Source organism: Diadema antillarum, unplaced genomic scaffold, assembly GCF_040938485.1.
Source record: "Diadema antillarum isolate AM-2024a unplaced genomic scaffold, OU_Dant_1.0 seq00000583_RagTag, whole genome shotgun sequence".
Classification (NCBI taxonomy): domain Eukaryota; kingdom Metazoa; phylum Echinodermata; class Echinoidea; order Diadematoida; family Diadematidae; genus Diadema; species Diadema antillarum.
The window spans coordinates 642,449-663,252 of record NW_027271517.1 but is presented as its reverse complement, the minus strand read 5'-3'; the positions used below and the strand labels follow the sequence as shown (position 1 = coordinate 663,252).

The 20,804-nt window shown below is 38.4% G+C and overlaps 1 protein-coding gene across 1 annotated transcript in view; it reads left to right on the top strand.

The window, feature by feature from the left end:
* The window catches only part of LOC139735518 (clustered mitochondria protein homolog), a 92,183-nt gene that overhangs the window by 53,200 nt on the left and 18,179 nt on the right, over positions 1-20,804 (top strand). Inside the window, exons 5-11 of the mRNA XM_071646275.1 lie at positions 3,399-3,596; positions 6,813-6,897; positions 13,506-13,631; positions 14,379-14,482; positions 15,516-15,744; positions 16,579-16,681; positions 17,382-17,594. Coding sequence (XP_071502376.1) covers positions 3,399-3,596; positions 6,813-6,897; positions 13,506-13,631; positions 14,379-14,482; positions 15,516-15,744; positions 16,579-16,681; positions 17,382-17,594 — 1,058 coding nt within the window. The remainder of the gene's footprint in view (positions 1-3,398; positions 3,597-6,812; positions 6,898-13,505; positions 13,632-14,378; positions 14,483-15,515; positions 15,745-16,578; positions 16,682-17,381; positions 17,595-20,804) is intronic.

The window sequence follows — 20,804 nt, the reverse complement described above, 5'->3', positions numbered from 1 at the left end:
GGCAGTACATACAGGCATGTTGCTAATGGCAGTGAAAGACTTGATTTTTCTCGAGGCAAAAAGAGAAAATGGTTTATCTTTTCTGTGAGAAATGAGTCTGATGCTAACTACAGGTTATCATGCACCACGAAGCAACACACAGTGGCAATCCTGTTTGATTTGATTACTTGATTTGATAACTGGAGCTACACCAGTGAACAGTCTTGAGTCCCATTGGACAGTTCCAGCACATAAATTGTGATGTCATATTTCACTTGACATTGAGATCATAAAATTGTTCAAATTTTTTTTTTTTTTAAAGTATACAAGAGATGAATGTACAGTGGATTAACTAATCTGTGAAGAGGAGTCCTGAGAATACTGGGGCAGGCGTCTATGGGACATGCCTCTTCTAGCAAAATCAGCCCATCATGAACGGGCTACAAGTAGTTCTGGAGGTACAGGGAATCTTTCTGCTACATGTGATTCTTGTAGCTTCAGTTGGGTAGAGCAGACTTCCCAGCCACTCTGAATTTAGAGGAAAGAATCTGAATTTTGACCATACCTAGCTTGACAATTTTGCTCCATACCCCTATGGGAACTGCTTTTTCTTTGAGACTTCTGAGCCATATCATCCCCATTTTTCAGTCAGAAAGATTGGGCGGTCCCGTAAAGGTTATTCATGGTTTCAAAGTATTGCCTTTCTTTCAGAAAAAGCTCATGATGTGCATGACTTCCTTAGCTGAACTGGGTAACTCGTCATGTGACGTTATGGCTTTCTAAGCTGCTCTTTGTTGAGGTGGACAATTTCCACTACAATTACAGCTTCCCAGAGTATTTTTCTTTCTAGATGAGCAGGTTATTTTATTAGTTGTATAGTGACTGCATTTCAGTGGATAACTTTCTTCAGTCTTTTTTTTTTTTTCTTTTTGTGGTCTTGCTGGTTGCGATTACCGATGCAGTACGGTAATTGATTTTTACCTGTTGTACTTCATTTAGTGCTTTGATACCTTAAATGTACCTTGCAAAAGTTTGGTATTGTTACAGCTTTTGTCAATGGTTTGATCACACAAAGTGCTGTGAGAGAGCCAACTGGCTAGCTAAATGGATTCAGAGTGATCCACATCACATATACTCACAGATCGATAGTAGACAGAATTGCGCCAGCTAACCGTGAAGAATATGCAGGTAAAGGAAAAGAAAAAATAGAAATGCCTACTCGAGCAAAATCTGGTGTCCTAACATTACACACATTAACATACATGAATATCATTGCTATTAATAGATCCATAGATAGAGAAAGAGATAAATATTAAAGTAGATTGATTGATTAATTGATTGATTGAGGAACATAATAATGTTTGTGCCTCTTGTTATGATAACTGTTTGCATCCATTTTGTGTAAGCCGTGTTTACGGCGTATCATGTACTGGTATAGTGCACCCTCTTCCTCTTAACCTGTTATGTGGGGACACTTGACCGTGTCTTAATATAGCACCAAAACAAACTGTAGTACAGATTGAGGCCCCCACATCTTAGTGCGTTGCATTTATCTCCAAATTGCTTCCACTGTGCCGTGTGACATGGAGTGTCTGTCTCACTCGACAGGATGCCACATACCATTTACCTCTCGGTATTTTGCCCCATCACCCTCATCCTCTTCTTCCTCCAACTCCTTCCTCCTTTTCTTTCTTCTGTTTTCTTCTTCATCCTCTCTTATCATCTTCCCTCTTTCTCTTCTTTTTCTTCTTTCCTCATACACTTTCTCTAAGTTGTAATTTCTTCATCTAATCATCTTCCCCTCTTTCTACTTTTCATCCCTCCCCTTCCACCTGATCCTCCTCCTTCCTTCCACCTCCTTTTTCCTCTTCCTGTTCTTTATCCACCCTCCCCTTCCTTCCCTGTTCTCCCTATTCCTGTCCACTTCCTTCTACCTCCTCCTACTCCTCTTTCTTCTTTTTTCCTCCTGTCTCTTCCTCCTCTCCCCCACCTCATCCTTGCCCTCTTTCCAACCCCCTTCTCCATCTTCTCTTTCTTTCTTCTTCCCCACCCTTCCCCTCTTCCCAACCCTCCTCCTCATCCCCCTCTCTTCCTCGCCCTCCACCCCCCTTCCTCCTCTTCTTCAGTCTTCTATCTTTCCTCTTCTGCTCCCTCCCATGTCTTCTCACCCATCCTCTCACCCCCTTCCCCCCCCCATATCTTCCCAAACCTTCTCTCAACCCTCCCTTCCCTCAGTCCCCTCCACCTCCACATCTTCCTTCTCCTGTATGTCCTCCATTTCTCCTTCCCCATCTCTTCCCCACACCCCTCCCTTCCCCCTCTTAACCCCCTCCCCTTCTCCATCTGTTCCATACACCCCTCCCTTCCCCCTCTCTATCCCCCTCCCCTTCACCATCTCTTCTCCACACCCCTCCCTTCCCCCTCTCTATCCCCCTCCCCTTCTCCATCTGTTCCCTACACTCCTTCCCCCTCTTTACCCCCTCCCCTTTTCCATCTGTTCCCTACACCCCTCCCTTCCCCCGATTTACCCCCCCTCCATCTCTTCCCCACACCTTCCCTTCCCCCTCTTTACCCCCTCCCCATCTCTTCCCTTCCCCACACCCCTCCCTTCCCCTGCTTTACCCTATCCTCTTCCCCATCTCTTCCTTACACCCCTCCCTTCCCCCTCTTCCCCCCACCCCAAAGTCTGTTCTTTAAGTGGTGCCTCCTTCGGTATTCCTATGGCATGTGAGAGGATGATACCCAACACATGTCAAGCAGCTCGCCTGTGGAGTACTGTCGGTCAGACTCGCAGGTAAACTCCTGTATGGTGTAAAGGATGTTTTCATTGCAGCGCAGCTGATCGCAAATACAACACTACAGAGTGACATGTTAAAGACATCACTCTCATTCACAAAGAGCAAAGGTTCATGGACGTGGGTACATTTGTTGCAACTTCATATCATATCAAGTAACACATAAATGTATCTTGGTTAAGCAGTCAAAGAGTATGAAATTGGGGGGAGGGGGAGGGGTTTCATAAAACATTTTGTCAGATATTCTCTTTGACAAACTGTTACAAGCTACTGAAATCCTTGAATCTTTTTGGCTGAGAGCAAATTTGTCCGACAAATCTGTTGGACAAAATACTTCACAAAATGCCATTAGTAGAAAGATGTACATGTATGTATGCATGACGTATTCGTGACGGGATCAGTCAGTACTTGTGCATGTTAAATTTGCAAATAGAACCCGATCCCCAATTTCGGGAAATTAAAGTCTTCGAAATGTATGTCACATATATACATGCAGTATCAGAAAGAAAGTTGAAGATCCAACAGAGTACGGTACTGGTAATGCGACATTTGGAAATCCTAGTTTCAGACAAATGATGAATTTCTAATTCAGATTGTTGTCTTGTGTTACATTTTTCTAATCAGCTGACAGGAAAAGAAACAAGTCGTCACCAACTTCAGATGTCGTTGACTGCACGCCACCCGAGTTTATCATGCCCTCGTCCAAAGAGCGCCCTCTACTGCCACTCCAGCCAATCCACAAGGAGAACAGGTCACCGCAGTGCCTGAAGGTCCTGACGCTGTCCGGCTGGAATCCACCCCCGGGCACGAGAAAGATGCACGGTAAGGAATAAACGCTAAGAGATTCAAAGTTAGACTGTCCAGAGTGTGCTTGGACTACCAGTGGGATTTATATACATTTTGATAAACAGCAAAACATGTACTTGTCAATGTCTGCTTAGAGACTTCTGCATTGCAAAGACAACACCATACAACACCGACATTCCAGGCTATATATAGGTTTACATAGTGTCATCTATTAAATTTACTGTTAATGTGATGTAAAAGGGATTTTATAGTTTTGATTGAGACCTAACTTCAGGTTTCTAACATTTTTGGGTGAGATATTGAGAAACCTCCGATGACATTTGAAAGCGGATGTAAGTCCAAGAGGAATTAAAAGTTTATTCGGTAAAAATTTGTTTTGAAATGGCTGAAATATCCAAAATAGAGTGATCCTAGTAAAAGGTGTGACCCACCTTTTATTACGAACGCTTTGTTTTACTCTGTTTTTAGATGCCTCAGCCATTCCAGAACCAATTTCCATCAAATAAACTTTGAGTTCCTCTTAGAATGGTATGCTCTATTGTATCATAAGTGGTTTCTTGGTAACTCGCAAAAAGTTAAAAGCCCAATCCCCATCTCCACCAATACTAGACCATCTATGTTGAGATCCCCTCTCTCTCTCTCTCTCTCTCTCATCTGTGAATGTTATGAAACAGGAGATTACATAGCGAAAAGGTCGTGGCTTATTCAACAGTTCAATTAAAGGGGGCTCAGAGAGGACTTATGTAACTCCTCATCTTAAGGTGATAGCACTCTACAAACTAACCACTCAACATATGATTTGGTTCTAACTTAACCACACTATCTCCATTAGACTTCGGGGGAAGATTATGGCTCTTTGTTGTCATGCCAACCACTCTATCCCATCCTCCGTGTGGGACTTCTGAACACCAAAAAAATGCTATTTCTTACAAAGGTAATGATTGACACACAAGATTCCTATGGAAGATATTTTTCTATGGATGAGGTCAGTTGTTGATAGCTATTTAAACAAATATGAAAAAAACTCATCCTTCGCTCCCAGAATTGACAGAAAATGTTGTCAGCGTTGGCTAGTTCAGTGGCTTGATTTACTATGTTAAAGGGATAGTATAGTATTGGTGGAGATGAGGATTGGACTTTTAATTTTTTGCGAGATATCAAGAAATAGTATGTGAAATAGTACGGAGCATGTACCGTTCTAAGAAGAATTCAAAGTATAATTGATAAAAATTGTTTTTGGAATGGCTGAGATATCCCAAAACAAAGTGAAACAAAGCGATAGTAATAAAAGGTGGGTTCCACCTTTTATAAGGATTGCTCTGTTTTGGGTACCTCGGCCATTTCAAAACCAATTTTCATCAAATGTTGATTTCCACTTGGAATTACATGCCCTATCACATTTCATGTGAGGTTTCTCATTATCTCACTCAAAAAATGTTAGAAACTGGAAGTAAGGTCTCGACCAAAACTATACAATCCCTTTAAAGGACATGCCTCGTTCGTGAGACATTCCGTGCTTCTTACATCACACTTCATGTGACACATTTGGCCCCAGCCCAGCTGTGAGTGTTGACCATTGCAAAACCGACCCCCTGCCTCGTTGACCAGGTGACCAATGACATCTTGCACAATGCCCAATAATTATTTTGATGTCTTCATTAAGCCCCTGACCTGCAGATGCATTTGGGTAATTCCGTGAAGTTGGGGCACAATGAGTGACATTTTAACATAACTCAATACTAATTATGCTATACATATATTGTTTATAGGCTTTACATTTGTATTGAGACCATACATTTTCCTGGAAATTTTGTGCCATTCAGACTCAATTTTGATGAAGTAATTAAAACAATATGTAACGGTGTCCTGTAGCATCATGACGTGTCCATGTAGCATCGTGATAGATAAATCTAGTCCTAAAAGACAAATTAATGCAATTAGCTTGACCAAAATTTGATATAATATGCATAATTACTAGATTAGTCAGATAGCTAAATATCTTAACTCTCCTTTCCACAGTTTTACTTTTACAAGAAAATTACACAATGTGTCACTATGCTACGCGGTGTCCACCAAATGTCACAAAAAAGGACACTGCATAGCATCGTGATACATTTTGTAATTTTCTTTTAAGATTAAAACTGTGAACAGGAAATTTGAGATATTTAGCTATCTCATTCATATCTTGTAAATATGCATTGCATCAAATTTTGGTCAAGCTAATTGCCATAATTTGTCTCTTAAGACCAAATTTTAAAATATCACGATGCTACATGGACACGTCACGATGCTACAGGACACCGTTACATATTGTTTAATAACTTCATCAAAATTGAGTCTGAATGGCACAAAATTTCCAGGAAAATGTGTGGCCTCAATGCAAATGTAAAGCCTACAAACAATAAATGTATAGCATACTTAATATCGAGTTATGCTGAAATGTATTTTTTAAATATCACGATGCTACATGGACACTGCCCCAACTTCATGGAATTACCCATTTCTCAAGCATATTCCTTTCAAATTCTCACTTTCCATGACAGTCAGAAAATGAAAGTAATCCAGTTATGCTACAGATTAAAAGTGAATTACCTCGTGTGGGTGGAATGACTCAGCAAGTTTCATTCATGATATTTATTTAAAGAGATGCTAATTAATTGAGGTGATTCCTGTCATTCGCCATGCACCATTTTTCTTGTTTCTGTTATTATTGTTTCTGTCATTATTCAAGTGTCACTTTCATCTTGTGGTTGGTGTTCTCAGATGTAATGTATTCTGAGATGTACCTGATTATACTAGAATGTGTCTATCCAGTATTTATTGTCATACTTGATTACTTACCATTTCTGTTGTCAAGAAATACATATTTCTATAAGTGCTTTCCTCACTGCATTCTCCAGTGAATATGTCTGTATGGACTGTGGGATCAAAAGTAAACTCTAGAAAAAAAAATGTGATAAGTATGAAATTGTAGAAACATAATGATCCACCATTTGAAATCTGGTGGGCCATTTGATTGAAATAGTCAGTTTGTGATCCTGTGTTCAAAACCATTTTGTGACAATTGATCCACTTTCATAACAGGTAGGGAAGTTTCGTAAAGATTTCATGTTTCTTTGTGTTTTAGATTAATCAATTTTGTGGATGGTACTGGAAGATATATAAATCTGTATAATATTGATGTCTTGTGAAGATATATAAATCTGTATGATATTGATGTCTTGTTGCTAGGTGACCTGATGTACCTTTATGTTGTCTGCTCTGAGGGTACTTCTTACCACCTCACAGCTTCGACGCGAGGATTCTACATCAACCAGTAAGTCTTCTTGGTTGTATTTTTGGATCCAGTCTGGTAGTTGATTGATTTGTATTAATTTGAAGAAATCACCCAAATTTCATATTTTGATATACAATTTGTTTTCAATGTTATCTTAATTAAATTTCTACATTGACTTTCAAGTAATGAGTGGATTCTTGTAGTAAATCTTCACTTTTTTGTTTCCTTTTTAAAAATAAGATTGTACTTGCATCAAAATTCTTCTTATTGGCTTCAAACCGAATGCACAAACACATCCAGTTTATAGTCATATCAAAACACCCAGCTATCTCGCAATCAGTACACACTTAAAACTGTCCCCCGAGAAATCCAAGACACTGCTAGTCTGTGGGCAGCACTTGTAAGTACCGAGAGGTCACTGAACGAAGGCTGATGTCATACTATATATCACCAACCTACGTCAGATTATGTCAGGGACCTCACCAACCAAACCATTGTTATTTTCATGATTAAAGAAAAGTGCTCACCAAACGGCTTGTATATCTAAGAAGTGGGGTTACATGTACACATGTAGTAAGCAAATAATCATCGACTGGAAGGCGATGGCACAAACAAACATTAGCTAGGCAATGTTAGATTGTATCCATTGCCCGAGAAGTAAGAGATGATAATTTGCTTTATATCCCACATCGATTTAGAAACTTGAGTTTGATAAAAATGTATTCCATCAACCATGCAGATTTTAATTTTACAATCATGCTGAATGTTGACACCACATGTGGTTGTACCGTACAACCATGGTCCGGGGCACAGTGGCAGTAGAACGAACAAGACTAACATTAGATCTAAGATGATAACAGGCGATACTGATGTATTGATAATTGTGCGATGTGCACGGATGTGTGCCACTAGAACTTGCTAGCTACACGCGTGGCCAATAGGTGCAAGCGATACCTTTATCAATTCCAATCGGGGGTATGTAAAAAGTGCTAACAAAAAAGACCATCACATAGTGATAGTATCACGGCATGGATGTTGGGAGAAAAATATCTCTCGATCACATGTTCCAAATTCAAGTAATCCCATTGGTCAAATGTGGGATGTAATTAATTATACAACTTTGTTACAATGCAGTTCACTTTTGATAAACAATATTAAACAAAATGCAGATGCAGCTGTCCTCAGAACGAAAAAAACAGACAAACAAACAAACAGTCTTTATTGAACGGATGAATCTTTGATGAGTTGAGGTAAGCTGTGTTTAATTCTGAGCAGGTGGGCAAAACCGTTGCCACGGCAACCAATGTCCTCCTTTTTCAAGAGAAATCAATTAGAGAGCGATCACATCTGCAGATACGTGGTACACCACAAAAAGACACAATCCTGCCTTCCCAATTTAAATAGATGCCTTCCCGATCTGAATAGATGCCTTTGTCACTCTACCATCATACAGGATGAGGTTGCTATCTGTTTCATCATGCATCCATGGGGATTTAATGATATACATAGATAATTTTTTATTCGAGAGAATTTCCCTGTTCAGAGGTGTGTTAACATGCAGGCTTTGGTTGTAAATTAAACATCTTTGATTTGTTATGCCATGTCCTCTTTAATAAAATATCATAGTTGAGCCATTTTGAAATTGTTAACAATTTATAGATATACAGTTTACAGCTTTTCCCCCTTTTTAGGCAGTTTAAATAAGACATACTATAATGGCATTGAAGGGGCATCCTGAATGCATGTGAAAGTACTTTTTTATAGCAAGCTCTCATGTAGTTGAGTGTTGTGTAAGAATGTGGTTTAGAAACTAGTTTCAAGGTGAAATTCAGGCTAAAAATAGATGATTGCAATAAGCATAAGGAGATTCTCTGAGTAATGCCAACCGGTTTCCAGTCATAGTCATAGTTTTATATTTGCTGACATTGTCACTCAGAGCTGACATGATATCCCCCACCCCCCCCCCCCCCCCCGAAAAAAAAAAAATGATATCTGCTTGTGAGTAATAGTGTTTGAAAAGCAGTGTCTCCTCAGGGTCACTGGTCAGTGGTAAGTGCAACCGGACACATATAAGATGGCCAGGGTTCATCTGTCCAGACATGAGTGATGCGTGGTCACCCCTTTGTCCATGCGGCTAAGTGTTGAGTAACAGACAAGAAGACAAGAATTCATGGGGGGGGGGGGGGGCAGGGAGAGAGAGGCAGTCTCAGTGGCTCGAAAGGTCAGCTATCTTCAGTGTGAAGGGGAAGAGAAAATCCTGTGGCTTCCCTCGTCTGTTAGCAGTCGTTCATCTTCCCAGGCTTTGTGCCAAGTCAATAGCCAGTATTGTCATAGGCTGCAGTATTACGGCGAAGAGGCAGCACAATGTGTAGCACCCCCTGAATTCAGTCTCTTTGTTTTAAATCTTGTTCTTTCCTGACGGCATACACTCACACTTATTTTCACTCCTCTGATAAACTAAGTGACATTTATCACAAGATCAAGTGTTTAAGTAACATAATAATTGCCGAGTGTATCAGTTGTTAGATGCCCCCTCCCTACAAATGCACTTTTGAAACACAATGAAGTTTTATAAGATAATGAATGAGTGCAGCCATATCTTTTACAGACATATGTCAGCTCAGTGAAACCTTTCCATTGATACAGATTCTATTCATATTTATACAGCTGTATATTGTATTTATATTTGAGTAATGAAAGTGGAGTCCCACTCTATTCTCAAGTTGTATTCAATGTGTAGAATGAAATAGTTTAAAGGCATTATTTACCATTTGCAGATGAAACCAGTTTTAGTCCTTCAAAATAGTTCTAAAATGTGAGTTAGGGATAGAAACAACCAATGTAAATATGTTAATCAGTATACTTAATTTCAAGATTTGTTAAATATCAAAATATGAACAAAAGTTATAATAAAAATGTTTATAGACTAAACTGTCTACAGTTATGGTTTATTGAGAAAAATAATGATATCTCCTTATATTTTAGGCTTTATTGGTTGGCTGTTCTGTGATACAACTGACCCCTACACATATATGCATCAAATGTGATATCTCAAAAAATTGTGAAATCACTGTTCCCAATGGTAAACAGTAACTTTAATTAGAACAGGGAAAGTATGAACTGAAGTTTGACTACAGGATGAGCTGATGATGTCACTGGCTCCAAACTTTCCCATTGGTTGGTACAGACATATATTACCACAGTTCAGCTTTAGGGTTTGTTATTTTCAACATGAATGTGGGGTGAACGTAATTTTCTCTTGGCTAGTAGATTGTTGCCCAGTACAGTAAAATGAGTGGTTGTACTCGAATAGCAATGGCCCGAACAAGATTCAACTTTACTTCAGCCAACACCATTCCCAAACTTCATAATCAGATAAATAAATTATAGCAGGTATTGTTTGCATGTGAGAGGGAAAGAATATTTACCGCAAATTCTTTTTGTAGAGGGGAAGTGTGAGTTTATTTTGAGAAGTAAATGATGTTACACAAGATTAATCAAATGCATCAAAGGGACTTCTTTTTCCAGATAACATTGTGGAATAGGTGCTGGGGTAAAACTCTGGAGAGGAATCATGTGAGAGGGATAATTATTTCCAGGCTCTTTGTTCAATCACTGTTCAGGGAGGATTACCCGTGTCTTGGGTCATTTCATGCTGTAATCACCACCGCAGGATGTGGGGGGAAAATGTAGAGCACCGCAAGTAGAGCAGTACAGTTGTCCCCACTTTAGTGGGACTTTATCTAAGCTCACTGCTTCTAGATATTGTACCCAGCCTTCTTGAACAAGGTACAGTTGTAGCAACAACATCTTTTGTGACCTGAGGGTAAAAGTTGGTGCCTGGCAGTGGTAGGTGTAGTAATAGTGTCAGGGCTCTCAGAAAGAGTTGGTTCTAATTCTGTAAAATGCCACCCTATATAAATTATACCAATTCTGGTATATTTGAATGGTTCTCTTTTGGATTATAATCATCCGTGAACTAATTTCACTCTGAGCCATTCCAGTTTGATTAATGGTAGAAATAATTTAAATGAATTAAATTAAATTTGAACAGTAACTTTTAAAAATGTTTTAGATACAGTTTGAAGTACCAGTACTAATTGCTTTTTTTTTTTTTTTTTTTTGAAGATGAAGAGTCTATAGAAAGAAAAAAAAATACCCATGTGTTCATGGAGAAAAAGAAAATTGTAATTTTCTGCTGTGGTCAAAATATCACCTGAAGCTTGTTTTTTTTTTAATCATTAAAGGCAACTAAGAGTTTTTTATTAAAGGCAACTAAGAGTTTTTTATTAAAGGCAACTAAGAGATCCTCTGAAAGAAATTCAGTGCAGGAGACCCTCTCATTTCCAAACCTAACGGTACTGTCAGACCCCAGATGTTTGTGTGCATTTTAATTTCATAAATTTTGCGAGAGCCAAGATGAGCAAAATTAAACTACATGTGAACATTCTTGTCTGCATTACATGGATTGGATGCCAGTGGCAATTCGCGAACATATCATGCCAAGAAAAGGCCGTCGTCGCCAATTTGCGAAAAAATTTATGCTGTGAAAATATCTTGCTTTGCAGTAGGTTGAGCTCAGATCTGGCACTTGCTGATTGGATGTTTGATACTACTCCTCAAAAACATGGATCTATTAGAAACAATCTTCCATTGAATAATTTCCAAACTGACCAAGAAAGAGCACAAGAATGAAAGAAAGTAATCTAGAGGAAATCTTCCAAGAAATAATGAATGAAAGTGAAACGAAGCACAGCTAGCAGCTGTACTTGTCACATTTGATAGCCCTGCCAACAAGTTTTAGGATGATTATGTGATTTAAAGAGAGCTACAAGACATTCATGATGTGCTAAACAGAAGGCATGACCGAAATGAGAGCTTATCAAATGAAATAGGAAGGAACGGCTATCACACAGTAGAGGACATATATGTACTAAAGCAGATATTAACAGGTGCTTAACTTATGATGTAATTGAAAAAGATTGGATAAAAAGTATGGAAGGACAGGTGATATAAGACCCTGTTTGCACTTCTGCTGGGCCAGCCCAGATTGCGGTACTTGAATTGGGCTGCAGTTTTCTCATTAACAGCAACTATTTTTCCCTGGCATAAAAAGTGAAAACATTTTAACATTTTGTCATAGTAGCTCTCGGCAGGTAAACAAAGATGTTGGGTTTTTTTTTTTGTCTGAAAACAATGAAATGTGATGGTGGTGCATGGGAATTTCATTACTTACATATTTACTACGTGCAGCGTTCTTTTCAGTGGAAGGGACTGCTTATCAAGCATTACAATTTCACCTTATTCTGCCAATGTAATCGCAAGTTATGCACATGAACCCGTAATAAATGTTGTTTTACATTATTATATGAAGACGAGTGCATTGTCTTAACAGTAATTTAGTAAATAACAGGTGAAATTTTCATATTGTAATGGTGTATAGTTAGAAGCATATTTGCAAAAGCAACTTACCAAGTTGATCAACATAATTTACTGCAAAGAAGAAGACAGAACAAACCAACTTCTTTGTCAATGGGAAAGTGGGGAACACTGCTTGCTCTCAATATTCTTTCATCCACGAATTAAAAAAAAAAAGAAGATCTTTATTCCATTAAGATTTTATCAGGTTACACCAGGGCTGAGAGTTTGGTTTTGGTAATCTGCATCACTGGTATCTCTGCTCATGATAATGACAAATTGCTCTTATCTAAAAGTTGTGAAAACAATAAGGACATTCGGTGATTGAATGGAAGTGAAACCAGTCGTAAACTTTCAAGTGTGTGATAATTCATCACCAGTCATTTCGCGCCTTTAAAGGATGTATTTGTTGATAAATGAGCCCACTGTGTTATAACAACAGTAGTGAGAAGTTTCCACCAGCGATCAGTGGTTGTAGTTTAGAATTCCCTCTTAGCAACTGTCGTATGTTCATGCGATCATGCACGTATGCAGGGAATGACCTCCTATCAATCAAGTTAAATGAAATGGGAGGGGGGGGAGGTAATGGAAAGTAAATCAAGCGAAAGTCTGTGCTTATGAAACTACTTACTTGTAGTTAGGTATCCTTTGTAATGGAAATGAAAAAGAGTCCACAAGTTAAATTTCCTTTGTTTGTAAGGGGCAGTCTGTGATTTGGGCATTTTCTCCTTGACAGAATGAGACATGTACATGGTGTATTCCTTGAAGGTCTTTGATGGATAAGTGTTTGGTGGTTTCATAATTCACAGTGTATTCTTTCTTGGATGTAAGTGTCTTGTCCTGAACAGGACCTATTCAATCTCAACATTTCTCTAAGCGTGTACTTACCATCTTCGGGAGGGTATGAAATGTGAATATTTTCATCCCTCAGATGTAAAATTGATGATTCATAGCATACAGTGCACTTTTGTTATAACAAATGCGGTTACAACAATGTTCTTGGAAAAACTAAGTAAAAATTCTGGTCCAAAAATTATCATCTATATATCTTCATATACTTTACTGTTCAGCTATAAAGAAATTTCACTAAAATGAAAGAAAACTTCTGGTCACAAGGAATTCATTATAACAGAAGTCGTCCGTATTTGAAACTGTCACACTTATTTGAAACCTTGAAAATTATGGAACTTCAAAAATTATCATCCCTCTTCTGTTTTATTCCTCTTTAGATCAACACAAGAAGTGTTCAACCCCAAACCAGCGGAGCAGAAACACCTCTCACACTCTCTGATTGAACTCCTCAATAAGGTCAGCCCCAGCTTCAAGAAGAACTTTGCTCAGCTCCTGAAGAAGCGGTAAGAAATTCCTCCAACCTTGAATAATTTGTGTGTGTCTGTGTTTATGAGTGTATGTCTGTGTGTGTGTGTGTTGGCTGTTGAATAATACATTGTACATGTAATTAATGTGGGAGCTGCAGTATACTAATTGCTACTCAAGTGTATTTGCTAAGCATACACAAACACATACACTAATTTGTCTTTGGAAACAACACAGCTCTCCAAAGATTGTTGGATAAATTATTACCCCCAAACAAATTGTTGTGTTTTTCATGCTACTCAGTTGCTCAAGTGATTGAACTGTTTGAACAGAATGGTATATCTTTTTGTGCTAGCTAGCTAGATAGATAGAATTAATGATTGATTTTTTTTTTTTTTTTTAATCCAGTGCTTTTGTTTACAACAGGTGAAGCATACTGTAGTCATGCTGCATTGGTGTACGGTGTATATATTGGTCTATGGTGTAGTGTAAGTGTATGTTGAATTTATAGTCTGGTTTATGTTGTATGATATGCATATGTTGTATTAGCTGGTGTATGTTCTCTCAACTGGTGTATGCATTTTTTATTGCTCAGTGTAAGTTGCATCAGTAAGTGCACTAGCTGGTGTATGCACATACAGCTGGTGTCTTTTTTTTTTTTGTCACATGGTGTAAGTTGCATCAGATAGTGTACTTGTTTATGCTCTTCGAGCTGATATATGTCTTTGTTTATCACTCGGTGTAAGTGGCATCAGTTGGTGTATTGCCTTGCTTATCATCAACAGGTCCCAGCGACACCCATTTGAGCGAGTCCCAACCCCGTTCCAGGTGTACTCATGGCTGGCACCTCAGATGGAACACACCATAGACTCTATCAGAGCAGAGGACGGTGAGTCACTGTATGCCGTACATATTTCACGAGTGTAATTGTTTGTGAATCTGGGCTCTATTTTATGAAGAGTTATGATTGATTACATATTTGAAGTGTGTGATTCTGCACTAGTTATTCATCACATGATGAGGATATTATAGAAATGATGCACAGGATAGAGTGCGTTAGGGGAGGCTTATAGTGCACTCGAGGGTATTTACAATTGTGAAACATGCACTACATTGTAAATACCTGAGAGTGAGCTACGCCTCCACTAACGCCACGTTTTATAAAATGGGTCAAAAATTCGAAAACTAACAGCATTTTTCAGCGTTTTTCACGTACCTTTGTGGGTCAAGACGTCCGAAGATGTTCGTCCCAAACATTTACGCACGTCGCACTCGGAAATCCCGCACATACAGTATAAGTATGATGGGGGGTTGGGTTTCCCGCATGAAAACTTACTTATTTTACATAGAATATGCACCCTTTACCTTAAAGACTTGATATAGACTCCTCATATAGGCCTACTAGACAACATACTCTGAAAACGGCGTGAGAATTAACCAGCTAAATCGTTGGATTTGCCCTTCAAAGTGACTCCATGTACGCGTCCGGTCCCACAACGCTTGGTCTACTGTACTGTACAAAGTGTACGTATTTTATAAAGAGTATACGTACGCCACACATGCTATGCACAAGGGAAGAAAGGCCGGCCGGCCGGCAGCCAGAACTAGAAGTTGTTTACAGGATTGACAGCGCGTACTGTCTGCATGCAATTCAAAGGAGCCGCCGCACGTACAGACGATCGGCAATAGGATTTAACACGCAGTGCGATGGGACTAGAATAACCAAAGCACATGTGACTCATTTCAGCGCTTCCTATTGGCTACATTCTTGAACCCATTTTATAAATGAAGATATCGTAAGTATAAAGTGATAGGTTGATGACAGGCATCAAATGAGCTACTATTAGTTTAAAGTCAAATGTTGTGACATGGTCAAGATGTCATCCATCAGAAGAAGATATTTTGCAATTGATCCTGGACAGCATACACATCGAGACTCGGATACGAAGAGCACATACCGGGCCAGACGAGAGACTGGAACGAGGAGATCCAGACGACGCGAGAGCTGGCCCACAAGAACCTCCCCGAGCGGCTCCTGCGAGAGAGGGCGATCTTCAAGGTCCACAGCGACTTTGTCGCCGCGGCAACGAGGGGCGCCATGGCAGTGGTGGATGGCAATGTGATGGCCATCAATCCAGGCGAAGATTCAAAGTGAGTCCTTGTCAGCTAGCTATTCTATCTCTGTTTTAACCATTTGCATTATTCAAAGTTCGTTACATCAACAGTCACTCATCATTTGCGTAACGCCATCACGATTCATTGTAGGAGTGAATCCTCAAAGTATAAAACCATATATATTTGGTAGAATTATCTTGTTACTACAATACGTAGACCTGGTGACCATGTCATTGTCATTTGGTGTTTAGTATTCGTTTCAGTTCTGGGCAAGTTGGGATGACTTTATCAGTATGTGAATACCAAAAGAAGATGTATTTTTGTTTTGATGTGTTTATATGTATCAGGAAAATTCCCCCCCCCCCCCAAAAAAAAAAAAAAAAAAAAAAGGCTAAATACTGGTTAGTGATAAGGTGTTAGAGTAAAGATTAGGGTTAGGTTTAGGGTTCGAGTTTTGGTTAGGGTTAGGATTACGTTCATGATTAGGATCAGGGTTAGGGTCAGGGGAAGGGTCTTGGATGATTGTCCGGGGGTAATTGGTGTAGACCCATATTTATCAAATAAAAGATACAACTTTGCTTAAAAGCATTCTTTTGCTCATCAAGCTGCATAGTAATGTGCTGAGATTGACAAACATCCCCAGAATCAGACCTAGATAAGCAGACAACATCAATGTTGGGGTTTGGGGTAATGTTACTGTTGAAGGGAAAGTAAAATGCTTTGTATAAATCCTACCAAAGCTCTCGAGTTTATCTCTCTTGTAGTTACTGTGTGTCTGTCTCTGACAGTTTGCTAGACATTCCAGTGCTCAGAAAAGTATAGATGAGTATGTGTATTCTTTTTTAAAATGACCATTTTATTATTTTTCAGGATGCAGATGTTTATATGGAACAACATCTTCTTCAGTCTCGGCTTCGACGTCAGAGATCACTACAAGGATTTTGGAGGAGACCATGCCGCTTACGTGGCTCCAGTAAGTCAATCAGGCCAGGGGACTACGCGTAACGGTAGATGATTGAAGAGATACAAAGTAGCTTGTGCAAGATGCAACAAATTGAGGAATTGTGTGGAAGAGTTGGCTTTACAAAATTGTATTCAAAAACGAGATGACAATGTTTCCAAGATGAAGCAGTGCTGAATGACCAGAAACAAGCTTATCATTAGAAATAAGCAGAAAAAAATAAGGGGGATACGAAATAATGAGCTACTCCTATAATCTTCTGATAAGATACAGTAAGTTCTGTGACATCAGATTAGAGAGAAAGGTGCATAGAGTCTCCAGCAAGCAAATGCTTAGAGAGTTCATACAAATTGAGAAAGTGGGCATGTTTCTTATCGTGAAACTTTAGTCAGTGTGGAGATTTCAGTAGAAGGAATGGTGTAGTGTTGGAAGAGAAGTGGTTATAGAATTGCGTTTGTTTCCAAAGAGCAACTAGAGCCAGAATTTCAAGATGCCTGTCCTTGGATCAATTTCAGCATGCTTAATGATGTGCTTTGAAGACATAATGCTTAGAAAGGTGTAATGGAAGCAAGAATAACTGGTGATATCACCCATGACATAGATGATTGTCACTGACCTGTCTCTTGTAATGTTTTTTTTTTTCTTGTGTTATAGCCCACCAAAAAAAAAAATTGTTGTTACCCATATTCTTTTTGTTTGTTTACTAATAAAGGGCAATGACCTCAAAGGTGTCAAATCCTACAACACATATGACCTTGACGGCCTCTACACACTGGGCACGGTGGTAGTGGATTACCGTGGTTACCGCATCACTGCCCAGTCCATCATCCCGGGCATACTGGAGAGGGAGCAGGAGGAGTCGGTGATCTATGGCTCCATCGACTTCGGCAAGACAGTAGTGACCAACGAAAAGTACAAGGAACTGGTTAGTATCAGATTCCAGTATGATATAGTTAAAATTTATACTATTTACACATTTCACTCTACAACTTGCTTTTTGTAGGTAAAATCAGTCATTCAGACTATTGCAGGCTTTCAAGTGTTCCTACTTTTCCTACTTTTTCCTACTTTTTTACTGCTTGTCCTACTTTTCCTACTTTTTTGCTCAAAATCCTACTTTTTCCTACTTTTTCCTACTTTTTTGGTGAAAAAACCCGCAAAAAAAAAAATGTGCAAGGCTACTTGAATAATTGATATTCAGAAATGATGAGTAGACTCTAGTTGCAGATTCTTACCGATGGGGAGAGCCTCTATCTTCAACATGAAAGAGGGACAACACAATCCAATCAACCACAAGACTGCTGCCAGCCTCAGCTTTTGCTCCTGTGAAGACCTTTATGTGATTGATACCACTGATATTGCAGCCTAGGACTTGGAGCAGTGCTGAACCAGCTCTCATCATCGCTCAAAATTACCAGGTAAGCTTGCCATACACTTAAAAGTAGAATTTGACGTCAAATCAGATAAACAGGGAGAAATGTGTATTTAACAGATCCCACAAATTGTGAACAAGGAATGAGAACAACAGTAATTACTTAGCCATCTTGAAAGATAAAGACTAATAGGAGAGCTGAAACCTCTTTATGGACAATCTTAAAAGTTGATGGCTTTTTACATCTTAGAAGTATTGTTTAAGAGGTTGAATTGTATCACAGGTAAGACATACATTACCTCGAAGAACTTAGAAGTAAGCAGGGGATGGAGGAACTTCAAGGAAAACAAACACAAAAACAATATTTCACTATCGTTTAAAGATTGATTGAAGTTGAAACCATGAGACGTTGAAGTCCACTTCCTGAAGACACAGAACTATCAGGAATATATAGAGAGAAAAGCCATCTGAAGCATACCTGAAAAAACCCAAACAAGCAGGAAAGCTAATGAATGTTAATTCCACAAAGAAGAGCAAGTGTGTGAATGTTTTAAATTGAACCGCCAAGAACAGTTTGTTAAGTTTGGAGGAAGCAACTTGCAGAGAAATTAGAAGCCATGACGACTTTTTATTCCACAGATCTTGCAAATTTTAGTTAAGGCTGAACATCTTTTTATTATCCAGCTAGTTTGAACAAGATGCAAGAAAATGGTAGAACAGAAATCCCTTAATGAAAGTGATTAAAGTGTGATGTATCGTTTGAAGTGACACACCCAAAATATTGAACCATGTGAAAGAGTCTTGGTAAAATGTGAGACAAGGAAACTTCTTACAAAAAGTGAATGGATGGATGTGTAACATGTCAGTTGTGTCAACATACAAAGCTGTAAGTTGAAGGTGAAAACCAAAAGAACAGTGGAGAATATCAAAATTGAAAGGACACAAATACACTCTATTTAAGGGGGGATGAGAACTGCATGGTAAATATACAGATCATCTATTGTGTATTTGCTTAAATGACCAAAACAGTTTGTTAATTTTGGAATTTTCTGAGAAATCAGAGAAGCTGGCAAGGACTTAAATGATAATGACAGTCACTGTTTATTCCCCAGATCTTGTAAAGAGTAGTTTATAAAATTGACAAGCTGAAATACTGAGCCAGCAAAATATCTGGAGAATGAAAAGCAGAACCTCAACCTCGTAAAATTTCATAGGCTGAAGGATATGATATTCTCAAAATTATATGAAGAAATTTGATTTCAAGAATATTGAATGAGCTTAGAAGTGCCTGGAATGATATTGCAAAATGGAGAAACTTCCTAAAAAGATCAAACAGCTGTATGAATATTCAACAAAAAGGGTCATGATGAGCTGAAAAGAAGTTGAATGTAAAAAATTATTAACTATCCGCGGTGAATTTGGCAGAAATTGCAAACAGTAAGAAATCATTGGAAAGTACAGAATGATAAGTTTCTACCATTCTTTCTAGATTAACAAATGTAAGTTCATTCAAGAATACATGGAATCTATCATCTACAGAACACCAAAGAAATGAAAACTGATTTATATTCGTTATCTACAGAAAATTATCAAAAATAGTCGTGTTTGCTACCTATAAAGTCAGTAAGACTACAGACAATAAGAAACAAAAAGCAGATATGCATATATGCTCCTCACTTTTATAAAGTGGAGTAATTTGGTTATATTTAGTCTTCTGTTACTCTACATGTGACAGTACTACATTTCCCTGATTGATACTGAAATGTAAAGTATTTGATTTTTTTTCTGTCTCTCTCTTTGGATGTTTTGTGTCCTATTGGTTAAAGTGTTTCAAATTGAGCTTGCCTTTAATATGCTTCCATCTATATCATATGATAATACCAAGATGATATCTCTGGAAATTCAGTGGTGGACACTGTGCCATGAACTCACAGTATTTGAGTGTGTAGATTTGTAGTAGGCCAGGATTTGCAAAATAGGGATGTTAATGCATTGGTAGGTATTAATTTCACTTTGTAAGGCCTCACTGTCATGAGACAATCCATTCTTCATGCATGTCTTGCCAGAAATTATGATAACACATGCTCTCAGAGACTAATACTGACTGCTACATATAAGTAGTTTAAATTCTCCTGTTATTTTAAAATGTTTGAACACGTTACATGCTTACATGGATTTGAAATTGAAGGTCTCTTGGAAAGTTAATCTATTGCTTATCTCATGGTCATTCAGCTGGAACTTGAAAGCATAGTAGTCTTGAGCATTACTTGAATAGCTTTGTCAAACATCCTTATTTCCAGTCTTCTTCACACTTTGAAGTGAAACATATCTTTACAACTTTAAATGAATGGAGATAAAAGTGTCATCTTTTTTTTAATTGATTTTGTCAAATATCCTTATCTCCACTCTTTTTCACATTTTGAAATGAAGCACATGTCTTCACAACTTCAAAACATTTAAATAACTGTAGATAAAAGATGCCATCTTTTAATTATGAAAGTATACAACATACCTTTGGCATTAGTGTATAACTTACACATCATGGAATGTTTATGACATATTTTGTGGGATGATAAGATTATGTGACCGTGCATCACAAAACCAACAATAAGTCTTACACACTGATTTTGTGTTAGGACTGAAAATAGGTGATATGGGCCAACCTAGCCAATCTCGAGTTTTTCATATTTTCTGAAAGAGCAAGTCTTCTTCTATATTATACTAAAGTTTAGGATCATAAAACAAAAAGGAAATTGTGTTTTT